The 18622-nt window shown below is 45.3% G+C and overlaps 1 protein-coding gene across 1 annotated transcript in view; it reads left to right on the plus strand.

The window, feature by feature from the left end:
• The first annotated feature begins 1008 nt into the window (after positions 1–1008).
• Positions 1009–18622, plus strand: part of PNPT1 (polyribonucleotide nucleotidyltransferase 1) — a 326983-nt gene continuing 309369 nt past the window's right edge. Inside the window, exons 1-2 of the mRNA XM_078649311.1 lie at positions 1009–1232; positions 3821–3881. Coding sequence (XP_078505437.1) covers positions 1009–1232; positions 3821–3881 — 285 coding nt within the window. The remainder of the gene's footprint in view (positions 1233–3820; positions 3882–18622) is intronic.

Genomic DNA, 18622 nt, shown 5'->3' on the forward strand with positions numbered 1-18622 from the left:
TCTTTTAAAGAAAATAAATGAAAGGCATTGTCATTTACAATGCCAATAGCTTAAACTCGCCCAAATGCGAGACCTATTGCATTGCAAATGCTTGTTTCTGTCTGGAAGGTAGTATCACCTCAAATGTAATGATTGCCGAGGAATGCTACACGTAATGAAAATTACATTTTCTTAATCTTATAAACGATGTACAATCAAAACTCTGGATAAAATAACGTTTAAATGTTAGGTTCTAGAGTAGACCTTCTCACTAGGTGCGGCATTGACTTGATGTGATGGCTCAACGCACATTCCAAATGGGTGATTCTTATTTGCAAAAAGTTAGCAGCTGCGAAATCTTTGTAATGCTGTTTGCTGATCATAGGAAATCTAGAAATTGCATTTTGGTGTTTAGCAGCATTCAAAATAACCGGTAAACGAGGGTGATATCAAGAGTATATCACAAGGCTACGTGCCAACACACACACATTCGAGTGTGCTTATCTTATGACAAGTGCACTGCACCGTATGCAGAGTTCGCGAAAGACGTCAGAAAGGGAAATCGAAAGAAAGACACTCCTCAACACCCCCCTTCAATGTTAACTCCTTCCTACGTTACTTTGGTTCTGCTGAAAACATAGAAGAGGGACTTCCTACACAACACTAGCACTCAAGGTTGAAACTACTAATGTAGCCATCTTAAAGACAAGGCGTCAACAGATTTTTACTAATAATTGTCGAGTGAAGAAACGAAACACGTCCAGAATTTGCAAAACAGTTTTTTTTTCTTTATACCCAACATCAGTACTTCGCCGTTAGATTTTATTGAATCATAAAGACTAAAAGTGACATACAGACGATATTCTCGTAATGTTTAAACCAGTGTGTTGCGTACATTGGAGTTTGAAAAATACAAGAGTCTAGGTTTCGAATTTCAAAATACGTAAATGATCGTGCCTTTTTAGTAAGACCGTGGCTGGTGTTCTAATCGCAAGCCGCAAGGTTCGAGTTGGTCTTTCTTCACTTTTCATGGCGGTGACACTGACTGTACGGACTGTCATGGCAGCCCCCAATCGGTGTGGCTGCAGTGCCGGAATGTTGCTGTGGCTCCTGCAGAGAGGAGTGGGCGCAAGGGCACCTAGATACCGGGTGGGGAAACGTGCCTCCGTTTTACTAAGTCATTTAAGAAACTCCCAGAGCGGAGCTTGGAGCAAGAAACATGCTGCGAGTGTGGAGGTTGACGTGGGGGGAAGGTAAGGAGCTGCAGAGTAGACAACACTCATGGGACAAGAAATTTGCTATTAATGTGCAGAGTGACGTGGGGGTGGAGTAGATGAGAAGTACAGGACAACACGCGTGCTCTAAATGTGTGAGAGCAAGCACTGTGGTAATGTGAAAACAACAGGCAAAATAATCAACACGTGGGTAATTAATTGATCATTGGTATTGTAGGTTAGCGATAAAAACGAGGGACCACTGTATTAAACCTCTTCTCTTATTGACATACCCAGACCTGATCTATGATGATATATATGTATGTATTGGATGCAATTACAGCCTATCCCACCTACCAGTGTGTGCTGGCATTCCAGCAGCTGCTGCCTATTTTTCATGTCTGTCAGTCGTCAACTCAACTGTCAGAATTGTGATGTAACTTCTTAGGGTGATGGCTTCATGCATTAATATCGTACCGCATGCCGCCCTCCACAGGCGCCCCTTACAAGAGTACCATGTCAAGATAATGGTCACCAATGGAGGGTCACTTGAAAATTAGTGCAGGTGCCAGCATTAATCGCTTTCTAGTTTGGTGGAACGGCAGCAACTTGTTGCAGGGCATCGCCTTTCTCAGACTCACTTATGTAAGTGACCGTTACCCCGGATGCCTCCCTTATAGGCTGGGGAGCGCATTTCAGTGCCCTTTCTGTGCAGGGGGTTTGGGTCCTTCAATAGCGAAGTCACTGCATCAAATGCCTAGACCTACCTACTGGCCTATATGCTAAGACCTCAAAGCCGCCTTTCAGGGAATTCAGGAGAAGGTAGGCCTTCAAATGACTGAAAATACAACAGTCTGAGGAGGTTTAAGGTGTGACGATGATGATGAGCGGTGAGAAGAAGTCTGTGATGTTACTGGCAAAATTGGTGTGGGGTCCTGGTAGTCTGTATAAGAAGGTTCTGCCCAGGGAGCAGTTGGCTTTGATGCCTATCTTGAAGGTGAGGTGGTCCTTGTAGCTGGTGGGACTGTTCTTTGAGGTGGTGCAGATGATGGTATCTTTGAATAGGATGGCAGCTCCACCTCTGAACTTGTGCTGACAGTCTTGCCTGGTATTCCTCTTGCCGGTGGGGATGGCTGAAGAATCAGAATCAGATTGTTCAGTTTAGCCATGTTTCTGTGAGGAAGAGCAGGTTTGGAGTGTGATCATGCAGTAAGTCCCATACATCTGTGGCGTGTTTGGTGAGCGAGCAGGTGTTGAGCATGTGCTGTGTGAGTGGTGTTTGGTCTGTGCGAGTGGGGTGCTGTTGGCACAGAAAGTGTGGCAAAGTGCATGAGAATTTGCAGGAGGTGCATGTGAATACTCCTCCCATGTTGTACAGTGCAGCAGCAGTGCGGCGAGTGGGTAACAGGTTTGAGCGCATGGAGGAGCACAGCAGGGTAGTGGTGCGCAGGGTTCCTGGTGCAGACGGGCTCTTCCACATCCATGTTGCAGCTACCATTAAGTAGGTCCTGAGAGAGAGAGGAGTGCACTGTACCATGGGCAGGAAATTCAGTGATGTCGCTTCCTGTGCAGATGAATGATGGGAATCCAGTGGTGTCACTTCCTGTGCTGATCGGTAATGAAGCCCCTCTTGCTTGATAGCTTCTTTTAAAGACGGTTTTTCCAGAAACAGATGTGTAATTTCTGGTACCGATAGATGAACGGAAATCCAGTGATGTCACTTCCTATGCAGAAGGATAATGGGAGATCAAGTGTTATCATGTCCTGTACTGAAGGATGCCAACCGGAGGCCAACAGCAGGGTCCAGACAGGTCAAGTTGCCACAAATCAGCAGGGTACTTCCAGGAAAAGGCCTACTGCAGCTTATTGTCTCCCTGTAGCCCTACAGAACGTAAGCCAACGGACCCTTGAAAGCCACTTCTTTGTCCTGGGTACACGAGAGAGGAGGTCTGGTCCTTCAGTGCTTCTCATTGGTCACAAACAGCACGCCAGTCCTCTTTTGATCGTCCACAGAGTCAGAAAGGGTTCCAAAGCGGGAGCCTGGCATGCCAAATTTATGCACAGCACCAGCTTGTGGGTAAGATGAACTCCTAACCCTTCCTTAAACACTGGGGTAAACATTTCCAGGCCTATTCCTACCTACTTTTTCAGTAGTTCCTGTTTTCCTTACAGCAAACTGTCCCAAAAGGCCATGAGATAGGGCATTTTCAAGATGGCAAAAGTCTTTGCCACTCTAAACTTGGGCTGTGAGGGCTGGCAGTGTGTGGGGGAGTGAATTATGGTAATCCTAATGTCCTCCCACATCTATCACTAAAATCCAGTTTGAGGCAGGCACTGTTCCCACAACAAACCCAGAGACAGTAGTCTGGTGCACAGTTATAAAGCAAGCAAAAATATATGGTCCAGCGAAAGGTGATTAAATCGGGGTGCCACACAAAGAAAGGTGAATTTCCTAAACAAACCTACTCCGCAGGACACTGAGGATTTCATACAGTTGAATGGGAAGCATTCAGAACACACACTAGCTGTCACCCTAGAGAGTAAAACTGATGTGCATGATGAGCATTTTACATGGCATCAAACTGACATTAATCTTTTGTCTTTTTTTAAAATGTATTTTTTTTTAGAAAGTTGGAAATCTCCTCTGGAAAATTAGCCAGATTTGCAGATGGATGTGCTGTAGTGCAGGTGAGCCTGTTTGTACTTAATGTATGAGTCAACATAATCGGACAACTGGACTAACCACAAACAAAGTGTGATTTAATTATGTTAGACATTATAGCACACCATTTGCCTCAGTATTTCATATTTGAATAATTGTGGTCTAAAAGCTATAGTGCAATAAATCATGGAAGAGGGCACGGGTTTTGCTTATTTTTCTGAAGTGCTAGCAGAGTTGTGGTTTTAGATGATCATATTTACAGATGGACAGGGAAAATATGTAAATAATGCAAATATGATTTTACTAGTACAGTAGCACCTACAGATCAAACCGATGTTAGTTTGCAGCTATGACATTTATTTGTGACCAAATACGAATTTAGTCATTAGCCTTAACGAAATCACAATATATAGGTTGATAAATACGTTTACTAAATACAAAAAAATATAATTAGGCAAAATAGAGAGAGGTTTGAAACAACGTGTGCAAAATGTATTACCACTGCCCAGTTGTAGAAGCATGGACAAGTCTCACATTAAGGGCAAACCAATTGGCGCAAAAGGGGGCTAGGTCTAAAACGGTGACTGTAAATGGAGCGAGTCTGCAATTCAGTGAGATGTGCACCCATGTTTGGTCCCTGAGAGACAGGGATCTGTCCGGCTTAATTTTACTTTGTAGCAGCCTCTTAGATCAACACTTATCTGAATGAGCGTCTTTGTAATCTTTGATTTTACTCTTATTTAAGTCTGGATTTTGATAGAACAGCTGTTTAACAGATCTTTTCTTGCCAAAATACATTGAGTAGGATTTGGGTCCTCCCCTTTGAAACGTTAATTCTTTTAACCAGCCTCCTTCAACCATTGGCTGGCTCAGCAAAGAAGAATATTTCATCTTCCCCTAATGCTATAGGCTGTTTGTATCTTTTCAGCTCCACTAGAGTTTTTGCATTTTAATGCATTTGTGACTATTTTACCTATTTCTTTATTGGTACTTGCTTCTTTTCACCCCCTCAGGGTTTCTCGAGTCTCTTGGCTCCTTGTTCCTGAAACGCAACCCGCTATCAGCCTTCCCTCTTTCCCCATTGTGTACCCTTCCAGTATTTGCCCTGTCTTCCTCCTTTGCTCACAAGCATTGCTTCTGTGAGAACTTTTGGAGAAGAACTGGCAGGGCATGCAGCCAGTCACCTAAAGCCTCACAGTACACAAGTCCATGCACAGACTGAGATCTACCGGCCAGCAATTCTCTGTTCAAAAGAACTGTACTCTCTGAGAGAGGAGTTCACTATTGCACGCTGCTGCCAGGGTCCGGATCCTTTTGTTTTCCTTCTAGATGTTGCTTTTGAGTGGATGTTTGAGTGCTCGGCTACCTCAACTTCTTCCTTGTATTCGCCAACTCACACTTGTGCGCCTTCAGACAGCCCAGTGTCGGTTGCACCCCCACAGAGGCAAAAGACGCATTGCTTGTTGAATGTTTTGTAGGTTTCCATTCCACTGACTTTGCTATGATCAGACCGCAATATATCTTCATCATGTATTCGTGACTTGAACTGTATTTAATGTTTGGACGGGAACCCCTTTCTTGTGGTGTTGACATCTCATACAATATATGTTTGACTTACCGTGAAAAATCAGTATTTTCTTTGTTTTCAATAATTGGCACGAAGTCTGTTGAGATGACTCTTCTCTAAAAGTTCATATAATTATTGAATGCATCAGACAGAATCACCATTGTATATTATTACATCAGATGCCCAGAATTCGAGGAATACATAGTTACCTTTTAATTGGAACACTGGAGGCAACAGTATTTGTAAAACTTGTCGCTCAGAGAGCCTGGAAAGTGAGGTGGGCGATGGAGCGGATGGGAGGGCATGAGCCTGGCTGTCAGTTTGCTGAGCATACTTCACTGCCTGCACCAATCAACTAAGTAGTCACAGGATGCACAATACTTCCACCACACAAGAAAACTTCATACGTTATTTAAGGGGTGAGTTAGTCAACACAGTCCCTTTGTCACGGGGAATCAACCTTTGTGATGTCTCTGGATGTGCCAGAAACCATAAGGGCAAGAGTAAAGTGTGTACGGAATGTTGAATCCACTGGCAATACTGTGAAATAGTTCTTTTTTACTCTAAACGTCTGGCAAAACTTACCAGCTAAAATCTTTTTTGCGTTTTCTGGTAACATTCCCTTGAAAAATACCAATTGAATCTATAAACCCAATTTTGTACCTAGAGGAAAGACACTACAGCTGCACAAGATACATTACCTACGTCCTCAAAGAATGCAGAGTTGCCTGGAGTTTTAATGGCCACATGAATCTATTCTACAGCCTTCTGCTATCCAGTGCCATCTTCAGGTCTAAAGCCTTTTGTATAGTTTCGGCACTGTTTAACATGCAGCCCTCAGATCATTGTGTGGAAAAACTCACGGAAAATAAAAATTCCACCCTTAACGCTCACCCTGCCAAGAATGTACATGACTGCGAAAATATAGCCCCATAGTGTGGCTTCTTCTTGCAGCTGTCTTTCAACCAGTGGTCGAAGTGCATTAAAAAAAGTAAGGGAACTGTGATGCTGTAAGGGGGCGGGGTGAGTGAGTGAGTTTTGGGGCGGGGTCAAAGGCGTGCCTAAAAAAAGCAAAATATTCGGTAACTTTTTTCGGTCTTTCACGACATACAAAAAAAACACACCTCAAATGAAAAAAATAACTTACGTGCAAGTCAAGTTAATTAGTGTGAAATGCACCATTGGACATTATGAAACATTTATTAGTTAATGCACTGCAGTGGTCAGTGATGTAACATGAGCCCCAGCTGTGCTGGGGAGCCTGTGATCCAGGGGGCCCCCGCTGGCACTGTGCACAGGCACTGGCCTGAGAGCTCCAGACTGGGTCCGGAGTGTGGGGGACCCCCTCCATGTACTTTGTAGGGGTGGGGGCTCAAGAGTCATTACCAAAACTGGCAGAGGTCTGTGACAGAAAGCACTGTGAATATGAAAGTCATTATTTTTAACTTGCATTACACTAAGTATAAGATAGGCTGCTACGAAATGCGCAAAAAAGTTTAAGATCAAGTGCTTCCAAAATATAGATTTTAATAATACCCAGACTGTACCTAGTGCCATTTATTTGATAACTGTCATTTAAAAGCACACACATTACACCTCAGCTGGTAACTCTCTTGCAATGCCACTCAAAAGGAATACATTTTTGTCATCAGGAGGCTTTAAGTGATTCCATTAATTAAAGCCAGGCACACTTTACATGGGCAGGTTAACCAGTTGTGCACATTTTACATTTCTTTCAAGCAGCAGCCACTCTGACAAGAAGGCTTGTATAGCTGTCTGTCCCTCCCTAGGTTTCTTAGCACGGAAGACTCCCTGCCTTCAGAGTTGGATTGGGGCCATAAATTGACCCAGGCACCTAAAACAAAAAGTGGTCCACATTTGCGGATTACAACCTTTCATGAAGTTTTGCATGTTTAGTGTCATGGGGCCAACATTCGAATAACTTTATGGTATATACAGTTGTTATGTTATATGGGTATTTATTACGCGCACGACTACTCTTGAGTATCCTGGCGCGGAGCAGAACCACAAAGAAATCGCAGAAAAGAAACACAGCATTATTTTAGTAAGCTTGATTGAAGAGGTGAGTTTTAAGGAGCGTTTTAAAGCAGCTAAGGTCTCTGGTATCCCTGAGATTGAATGGAAGGGCATTCCCGAGGGTAGCCGCTTTGACTGAGAATGATTGACCCCCCAGTCTGGTTCGCCTAAAGCGGGGTGTTACCAGCCGGCGTTGGGAAGCCGACCTGAGGTGTCGACTAGGCACGTGGAACGTTACTCTTTCTCTGAGATAAGCTGGGCCAGTATCGTGTAGGGCTCGATGAGTGAGAACCAGAGCCTTGAATTGAACTCTTTGGGCCACCGGCAGCCAGTGGAGTGTGGCCAATTGCGACCTTATGCTGATGCGTCTGGGGATGCCCAGCAGAAGTCTCGCGGCCGCATTTTCGATGAGCTGCAACTTGTTTAGCAAAAAGGAGGGGGAGCCCAGATAGAGAGCTTTAGCGTAATCTAGGCGGGACAATATGAAGGCTCTAGCGACCGTTTCTTTGGCCGGCTGGGGCAGTAGAGGGAAGAATCTGCCCAGGGATTTAAGGGTCCCAAAGCAGGCACCCGTCAGTCTTTTAATCTGCTCTGAAAACCTTAAATCTTCATTGAACCAGATGCCCAGATTCTTGGCAAGGACCCCTTCCGAGAGGGGACGGGGGAAATCGGGAGGCCAAACTAATTCAGTAAATTGGTTTGGGAATTGGCCATATAGTATGATCTCCGATTTTCCCTCGTTGCATTTAAGCTTGGCCTGTGCCAACCAAGTAAATACGGCCGCCAGGCATTTTTGTGCTGCAGCCGTTTCTAATTGTGAGGTACCCCAGGTGAACAGGAGCTGGGTGTCATCGTCGTAGGCCATAATTTTTGCACCCAGCTTCTTGGCCAGGTAAATCAGCGGGGTCATATAAATGTTGAAAAGAAGTGGGCTCAATGTTGAGCCCTGTGGGACGCCAGTCTGAACTAGCCTGGCCGAGGAGGAGTACGGAGGCATCCAGGCTTGCTGGTACCGGGAGTCCAGGAAGGACTCCAGCCATGACCATACATCCCCGGTGAGACCGATGTCGGTGAGGCGTGCCAGGAGGAGTTGATGAGGGACCGTATCAAAGGCGGCAGAGAGGTCCAATAAAATTAGTGCCGCTCTGCCACCCTTGTCCGTACACTCCCTGATGGCTTCCACCACCTCGACCAAGGCTGTCTCCGTGCTGAAGGAGGCCCTGAAGCCCGACTGGGCTGGGTGAAGTGCCCCAGACTCCTCCACAAAGGCGTTCAACTGCCGAAAGACCACCTTTTCGCAGACTTTAGCCAATGCCGAGAGCAAAGTGATGGGGCGGTAATTTGCTGCGATAAGGGGGTCTGCTGAAGGCTTCTTTAGGAGAGACAGAAGTTTAGCTTGCTTCCACTGCCTAGGTACTGCTGCAGATTGCAGTGACCAATTTACCATAGCTGTAACTTCTGTCCCTACACAATCTGCTACTCCAGCCAAAGTTGTCATAGCTTCTAGGGTGAGTAACATTGGTCGAGACTGAAAACGGTATTGTTCCACTGCATCTCTCACCCACTGGTCTCCCGGCATTCATTTTCATGTCCATTAATCTCTCTTCACTAATGTGTCCCCCTTCCGCTCCCTCTCAGGTCCATGACTCCTTCCTGGCCTTTAGGTACTAAAGCTCCCATTTGTTTGTATGGATCCTCACTTTCTACTAAACAACAGGTCACCAGAAGGTCATGCTCATCCTTAGGTCTGTTCACTTTCGAGGACCTGATGCCCTGATCAGTTGAAGACAGTGGGGCTTTTGTTCATCATCAGTCTGTCCAAAGACTACCCACTCGCCATCAGGAACCTTAAGCTCATTTCAACCCTCTGGTCCCCTGCTGCTCCTGCTCTGCCTCACACCCCTCCGACTCCTGCTCACACTAAGATGACAAGAGTCTTCTGCACACTTCCACATGCCCTTGCAATCCTGCTCACCCTCAGGTCCACTTTTATCCCCCTTGAACCGTAGGCTCTCTATCTCTTGCTTACTCTTATCAAAACCTCCTGCTGACTCCCATGTCAGTGAAGACCATGCTCTCTATGAAATTCTCTGAGGTGTCTGTTTTCTTTCAGCTCAACTGATGCTCTGTGAAAACTATGGCCCTGAGGTTCCCACTTACCTCTACATCTTCAAACTCCCGTGAAAACCTAAGCCACACAGACTCCCTCTCACTCTTGGGTTCCCAGCAAATGCCCTGCTCAATTTAGCTCCTTGAGGCTTGATCTTACACTCTGATATCTTAGTGTCCAGCCTCAATCTTATTTTGCAGAGGCTCCTGCTAATCTCACTTTCAAGGGACTCCTGCTCACCCTTCTTAGCCCCACTCTTCTAAGACCTCTCGCTCTTAGGTTTCTGAAGTTCTTGTTCACCCTGTGGATCACTGCCCTTCCTAGTCGCATATGAATGCCCAAACTCCTGCTTATATTGTTTGCTCAAAGACTCTACGTGGTCTCCAGGTTTACTTATACTTATTTTCAAGGCCTTGACTGTAATGCCCCCCCACTGAATGAGAAATTTCTGCTCACCCCCAAATGCTAGCTTCAGTCATCCACTTCTTTTAGTTGGCGGTTGCAGTTGGAAGCTTCCCAAGACTCCTATGTAAGTTAATGGAGCCAGAGAGAGTGGCCATCCTGCCATGCGAAGATCTTAGGGCACTTAGAAAGTTGCACAAAAACCCACTACACACAATCAGACATACTAGACTGCAAGACTCCCACCTATGAGTAAAACAGGTGACCAGAACAGGTAGATTACAGTATTTTATAAGCCTGTAAAATCACTGATTTATTTAAATTCCTTTTGCAGAAGCTCATGTGCATACTTCGGGGCACAGTTTGGACTCTGGCAGGGCCAACTCAGCCTTTTATCTTTTCAAGACTATTGAAACTAGTACCATTGTGCTGGATAAAGGCAAGTTACATTTTACATTGTATAAAACGCATTACACAGCAGGCTATGCATATGTTCTTTATGGGTTTTTTAAGCAGAAAGAACGGTTAGTTGGATATTGGGGGTGTTCCTTCTGGCCTCTGCTCCTGTAATAAAGAGAGGAAGAGAAGAATGTGTGCCCACATTAAACTCTTTATTGGCGCTGAGTGTGACTATGTGTTACCCAGTTGCATTGCCCTTTCTCCAACTTCCCATCAGCCCCAAAAGTTCTCACTAGAGTTGCCTGAAATACCAGTGCACTATACACCTGCTGCAAAAAAGATCTCCTTTAGGTCAGCAGCACGTTTACCTTGACCATAAAGGGATATACCTGGGGTGCAATTGACTCCTTACCCCTCTGGCATTCGGTGCTACTGCACCTGCTGCACTATTTATACCTATGCCCCTGAATAAGAAGCATATCTGCTGGCAATCCAACCAAGAGAGTAGCAGCAAGGTGATTTCCCGTTGCCCCAGGTCTTCCCAGCATCAGCAAAGACAACAATAGCATTTACATTTATAAAGCCAATTCCTCACCTCAAGTTTACCCCAATATTCTGTGTCCTATAAGAGAAACATCCTCGTTTTTCTGTTAACACCTTAGCCGCGGTCAGATTTACCGCGGTGCGCTGAAGATTACGAAAACCTGCATATCATGACGAGCTCAGCTCGTCATGAGTGTACGAGAGGTGTACCTCATGACGAGCTGAGCTCGTCATGAGCGTCAAAGGGGTTAATATTTATTAGTTAAGCATTCCAACAGCTGGGCTAAAATAAAAAGAAGAAAAGCTAAGTGCGGTCATATAATCAGTCTGGGTGGCTATATGGCTCGGGTAATGCACTGGAACCATGATCACCCACATACAAGATGCCTGCCTCGGGACGTCATGTTCCGTACATTTGTATAGTTCCTAAAAGTATCTATTCTGTAGCACTTTCAGGATTTGACTCCCCTTTGTGGTTCTGGGCTACTCGTGAATAGGAAGCCGAGTGGTCTGTAGCTCTTGCATCTGTTCGATTTCGGTATTTTATATTAAGTAATTTTAATACTTGTCCTTTTGTTTATTACTGCAGTTTTTTATATTCAGAAGAGATGTCCATTACCCGAGCCATATAGCCACACAGACTGATTATATGACCGCACTTAGCTTTTCTTCTTTTTATTTTAGCCCAGCTGTTTGAATGCTTAACTAATAAATATTAACAGAGAAAGGAGGATGTTTCTAAAATTACTCCGAGTCATTTTAAAGAAATTATTATCTGCAACCCAGGTAGTGGAGACAAATGCTGTGTTCTGTCACCCTGAATTGAAGTCACTTTTCTGAAGCCTGGCATCGCCTGGACTCTGTCCCCCCTCCTAAGGCAGAGAGAGCTCTGCTGCTCTCCCGTGCAGAGCCGCCCCCTTGTGCCTTCAGACGGGGCGGGAAATGGCGACCGGCAAGTTGTCATTGCCCCGGGGGTCCATTGTCATTCTTAGTGACAAAAGGGCTGGCTAACAGTCTCTAACAACCTGAAAAGTAGGTGGAAAAAAAACTTCTCACAGCTAACCTCAACCAATTGGTCTCTGCACCGGCCGAATGGCCTCTTTCCCAATCCAATCCGGCATTAACCGTCCCGGGATGGGTGTCTTTTCACGAAAAGTAGGGGAACGGTTTGCCTTGAATTAAAAAAGTATGGGCACGCCGTGCCCCTCCGATCCCACCCACTTCAACCACTGCTTTCAACAGGTTGGCTATGCTTCATAAATCCTATCCCTGTGCGATCCTTTGCACTTTTAAGGTCTCACCTACAGATAGCTTTATCTGTTTTTTATCCAATGACCTATTATGTACAATACCAATAAACAAAGTGAGCTTTGGGTCTACCCTTTGCTTGCTTCCTAATTGATGGTTTTCCGTCCTCTTCTTGTGTTTTGCCCTTCCCTGGACCATAGCTATTTCATTGTCCTTTTGATTGGATGACTTGATTCCCTCCTCTGATTACACTTAGCAAACTATTCTTTGTTTGTTTTTTGCTTTCAGTACACCTTGGGCATAAATGTGTTGTCCTGCTCTCTCTCCGCTTTGTGCTGCTTCCTCCGTCACATCCCTGCCCCACCACCATGCTCTTCATGTGGTTCACCCATCCCCCAGGCTCGTTCGATGCTTCCTCCAAACCATTCTTCCTGGGGTGAATTTTTTACACCCTTACCAATACCGTCTTGCTCTCTGATCTCATCCATTACAACACCACCTTTATCACAGGTTTTTGTTGTTTTTTATTTTATTTATTTAGTAGAGCCTGGAGAATTCCTATTCCTGCCTGGACTCTCCTGTCCTAAATAGACTTTTGCACACTTTTCATAATTTTTTTTATTAACTCCTCCGAGATGGGAATCCTTCATCTTGTTGGAAAACAACGGAAGAGTGAGGAATATATGAGGGGGGTGCATCCTCTTCCCCAAGCAAATATACTGTAAACAACGTGGACGAAACCCATAGATCAGTGTTGCCACTTATATCGACTCAGTATAATGTTATAGAGCACAGGCATCCAATGGATTTGTAAAAAGACCCTTCACCCACCAACCTAGTTGGTGGCATGCTTCATCATGGGGGTCCCAGCTGGGCTGTCGAGTACAACCCAGCTGTGCTTTAATGCCTGACTACAGCGGAGCAGGTGTTTTTTGTTGTGCAGTGAGGTAGGTGCTAGGTGGTGAGAATAAAAATGTCGCTAAGAATGTCCACTTGTAAAACTTTATTCAAAGGGTCTTAGGACAAGGTTAAAAACTAATAACAGAATATGGTGAAGTTAAAAATATTACTTCAACAACCGTTATGTATGAGTCAACATGTTTCAGCCATTTAGTGTAGTCATATGGCACACATAGTCTTTTTCACGATTAAAGTGCTCCTGCGTAGTTCGCTAGTCGCAGCACGCCCCTTTTCGTAGAGAACTGGGAGGGCCCCAATGATGAAGCATGTCACCGTGGGGAAACCCCGGTGAGTGAGGGGACACTAGAAAGAAATTTTTCTCTCTATATTGGTCTGTACTAAAAAATTTGATCAGTGACCAACACACAAACTAGGTCTCTGAATCCGATACTTTGGATTCCTATTTTTTCTGTCATATGGCTTTCTTCAGGACCACTGTGTAAGCAAAAGTGAGTTGGCAACAAAAGTGGAAGTAGCCACATGAGTGAAATAACAGCACACACGCTAAGGTGTGCTGTGAAACAGTGGGAGAACCGTACTTATGGGTCCACTTACCGGTTGGCAATCTGAAAAAGAAAACACAACAGAACATGAAGGACATACAGAACATTAAAAATGTCCATGATACAAATGGACTATTTCAAAGAGCACATATCTGTCCTTACTTGCGTGCTGCGCACATTTCTGTGGTCAAATGCATCTGTAGAGTCGTGAATCTAACCCCAGCCGGGGTGAATCTAAATAGCACTTCTGTAGGGACATTATGTGTGGTGAAGATGGGCATGCATGTCTATGCACTTGTGAATACCAAGTGTGGTCACAAGTATGCGCAAAATAGCATGTAGCCATCATGGCACACACACGTGCGGTTATCCGCGTGCTTTATTATAAATAAACGTGAGCGCGGCGTGATGGTGGCTTATATATGAGCAAATAGTTATTGACAACAAAATTCAGCCATCGATGAGAACGTATTTCTATATGAAATTATTTAAATAAATACGTGTGATACATTGTATCTGTAATGATGTGCACGGCATTAAGGTGACTGCAAAAGCTGTGGTAATATACAAAACAACATGGTTAAAAGGGTCAAGGTAGAAACAATGACACAGATAAAGATATCTTACTTTGGCCAACTTAAAACGATCTGTGAGATCCTGCAAGGGGGAGCCTCCTATAGTCAAACACTGCGGGTGGCACAAAAGAGAAATGAGAAAGGAGACGAAGCAGTTGGTAAGGAACATCACTATGTGGGTATCGCTATGATGTTTTGGGTACTGTAGCCCTTACTTCGTCAAGGAAGAGCTCCTGCATTTCAAACCTATTAGGTGCTTGTCAGGATCCCGCCGGGGAATGGGCTGTTGCGGGCATGGCAAAGATACTGCTTCCTGGAAAGGGCGTGGTCACGTCAGCGGACATGTGCTGCGTGATAAGGAAACTAGATCGCTAACTTAGTTGGCGTAGTGCGATCTAGCGCACGAAGAGAAAAGCGCATTCCTCATCGTATAGTGTGGTGTAATAAATCAAAAATAAAGCTCTACAGTTTCTTAGAAGCGATTATGCTAGATTATAAACGCAAGTGTAATGTGATCTTGGAGCTCAAGATGTGCTGACTTAGCTCTGTGAGTGGTACGCTACACAATGTGTGTGTCAGAAAGAGATGTTAATAAAGTTAGAATATCAACAAAAAGAAAACAAGGGATATGCATATATGAAATTGAGGGGAGTATCACCTGGTGTGTCAACACCTATAGGTATGGCAAGTGAGTATAGGATATTGAGCAGTAAGATAGGCGCCACGGTGATACTACTTTAAAATTCACGCAGTGTCAACTGTGCCTGCCAGTAGTATGGTCAACTCCCAGGAATAAGTCCTTACTGTGGGACCTGTAGTTGTAGATGGGAGTGAATAAATTGTGATAGGATATAATATATACAGACAACAGCAGGGTGGTGCTGAAGTACTGTATTGGGAATATACACTAATGGTGGCAAAGAAGTGTAATTAGAACAAGACATGGGGTAGTCTGAAAGTGTAGCCCCTTCTACTCGTTACAGTGAGTTCCATGGGATGTTGTCGTTCAGACCATTGATGTGGGTCGATAAGCGATAGACCCACCACTGCTCCTTTTCTAAAAGGTGGCCTTGCAGATTGGTGAGGCCTTTGTCTAGTTGCTCAATTATTGTCCACCTCATTTCATTGGTCGTAAGGCCCACTTGGAGGTAGTGTTCTGTCATCTTTGTGGTGCTGCCTTTGCAGCGTATGTTACTTCTATGTTCACATATCCGAACTTTAACTTTTCTGATGGTCATCCCTACATAGCATAAGCCACAGGGGCACGTAAGGAAATAAACCACATTGTTTGAGTTACAGTTGGTATGTTTTCTGATTTATTAATGGGGGTTCGTGATAATGTATCACAACCTCACCAAGCGCACAGCTTAACAGATTTTTTGCCTACTAATTACATATTTTCAATCAATTTCTTGATCTGAACTCTTCATATTTTTCTTTTATTCACATTTTGGTAATTTTATTTATGATTTTCAATTGTAATCTTATCACAGTCAGTTTCTGTACGTATATTGTTATTAATTCATAACACCATTCTCAGTATTTCTCTGAATATTGCAAATGTACAATTTTCCACATTATTACATGTAGTTCATGAATTTCAATACAATCTAAACGACGATTGTTGGTTGTTGGGCCCGATGCATTTCGGGACCGGCGTCCCTTCCTCAGGGGCCACTGTAGGTAAAATAATGTGAAAATTCTATCATAAACATTGATATGCATCAAGATATGCATCATAAGATAAGAAGGTTCTCAGTCTTTCTTCACTTCCTTCCCATAGTAGGAACACATCATCAATGTATCTTTTATAGAATTTGATGTTAGTGAAAAATGGGTTTGTGGGATCAAGAAGATGCAGTTTCTCAAAATTGTTTACGAAGAGACCCGCCACACTGGGGACGACTGTGCTTCCCATTGAAATGCTGTATATCTGCAAAAAGAGGTCCCCCTCAAATTCAAAGTAATTGTCTTTCAGAGCCTACTTGCAATGTGTCGTCCTGTGGAAGGCTAGTATATAGGCTTTCTATATCCAGATTGATCAGAATGGAGGTGTCGGGATTGAAGCCCAGGGATTTTTGGTGACCCAACAGATCTTTAGTGTCTTTAAAGTAGGTTGGCGTAGATTGTACTATAGGCTGCAAATAGTAAATGCAAAAGCGTGAAAGTGGTTCCAATAATGGCTCGAGACGCTGGGACATCCGGGAGGGAGAATCTGTTTTTATGAATTTTGGGGATGGTATAGATATATGGGATTTGTTTCTCCATCGGATGCCAGAAATTGGGCCTCATGTTTGCTAATGTATCCTTTGGATTAGGCTTCTTCCACCACTGTTTTTATTCTGGTTCTTAAGTCTTCAGTGGGGTCCTGTTCCAGTCTTCTATAGTTTTTTTCATCTCCAAGGAGTCTTCTGCATTCAATCTGGTAATGGTCCTTGTCTTGGAGAACAATTTCGCCGCCTTTATCAACCGGTTTGATTATGATCATGTCATTGGCTTTTAGGGCGTATGGCGGAGAATTTAGTGCCTCTTGAGTTTTTTAATCGAATTTCATCCTGGGTATCTTCGATTTCCTTGAAGATAGCCTGTGCAAAGGGGGAAACGGGCACTACAACGCGGCCGTTTCCACGCATAACCATAACCATAACCATGCATGCCTGCGCGCTACTGGAGGGGTTATTAGATGGGCAGCCCATCCTTGTGGGCAGCATCTATGCCCCGAACATAGATCAGACACTATTCTGAGGGACCCTGACGAGCGCCTTAGCAGGATTCACACAGTCCCCGTGGATATTGGGAGGGGATTACAACTGCTCCTTAGAGCTGGCGTTGGATAGGTCCCACCCCCCACCAAACATTCCCCAGCCCACGCGCACACAGCCGCATTCCGGGCCTGGACTGCCCACTGGTCCCTCACAGACGCATGGAGACACATCCACCCGACCATCAAAATATATTCATTCCACTCGATCCCTCACAACTTACGAATCCGCTTAGACCGCTTTTTATGTACACGAGCCCTCCTACCACACATCCGACACTCAGACTACCTAGGCAGAGTTGTTTCGGATCACGACTCGCATACAGCGTCACTTGCATGGCACCCACCCACACTGCCGATCCCTACATGGCGCCTCCCCAAAGACTGCCTTCTGGACCCTGTGTTCAAAAGTGAGAAAACCAAAACCATCCAACACTACTTTGCAGAAAACAGGGGCACTGCAACGACTAGGTCCCTAGAATGGGACGCTTTCAAAGTAGTCTTAAGGGCAGCATGCATCGGACAAATCACGGGGGTGAAACAGATCATAGAGAGGGCGGTACAAACGACAGAACAACAAGTAGCGCAGTTATCTAAAGCGGCTGATCAACGGGAACTCCCCCCACGCAGCTCGCGGAGGCCAAAACTAAATATGAGGAGGCGTGTGCCGATTTACGGCTCTATAACTTTCGCACCTATACTACTAAAGCCCACAATGAAGGGAACCGTGCTGGCACCCTGCTGGCATGGCTCATCCGCCAGGACACACAAACACAACCGGTCACCAGCATTTGCAGCGCCGCAGGGGAGATAGTCTACACACAAGCCGACATACTATTGGCTTTCCACGACTATTACACCATGCTTTACAGGGAACCAACCCCAGACAGGGAGGATCACATCCAACACATACTACACACGGACACCATGGCCCTATTCGTGGACGAGGAACGCACTGCACTAGATGTTCAAATAACAGTGGCGGAGATCAACCTCGCCATCTGCCGTTTGGCTAAAAACAAGGCCCCGGGACATGATGGTTTCCCCTTAGAGCTCTACGCCACATTCTCCCAGCAGCTAGCCCCGCAACTTGACACGGTCTTCCAGGAGACGTTAGAGGTGGGCCTACTTCCCCAATCCATGCGAGCATCTACACTGGTGACGTTCCCCAAGCCCGATCGCGATCCTCTGCTCCGCACTTCCTACCGACCCATCACCCTTCTGACCACGGATTGCAAAATTTTAGGGCGAATCCTAGCAGACAGACTCGCGGAAATCCTCCCCAGGCTGATACATCCGGACCAGAGTGGATTCGTCCCGGGGAGAATTACCTCCAGAATCTACGCCGACTGTTCCAGGTCCAGGACGGGGTGGGGGACAGGTTCCCATGAGCGGCGTGCCTTGTACTGGACCTCGAGAAGGCGTTTGACACCTTGGCGTGGCAATATCTCTTCGGGGTACTTAGGAGGGTGGGCGTAGGACCCCAATGTATCGCATACACACGGCTATTATATACTAACATCACCACAAGGGTACAGATGGGCCGCTCGGTATCCTCTCCCATCCCGATCATGCGCGGGGCACGCCAGAGGTGCCCCCTGTCCCCCGTCATTTTTGCCATTGCTATGGAGCCGCTGGCAGCGCGGCTGCGAGAAGTGGGCA

This window comes from Lissotriton helveticus, chromosome 6 (assembly GCF_964261635.1).
Source record: "Lissotriton helveticus chromosome 6, aLisHel1.1, whole genome shotgun sequence".
In the NCBI taxonomy this organism is placed as follows: Eukaryota; Metazoa; Chordata; class Amphibia; order Caudata; family Salamandridae; genus Lissotriton; species Lissotriton helveticus.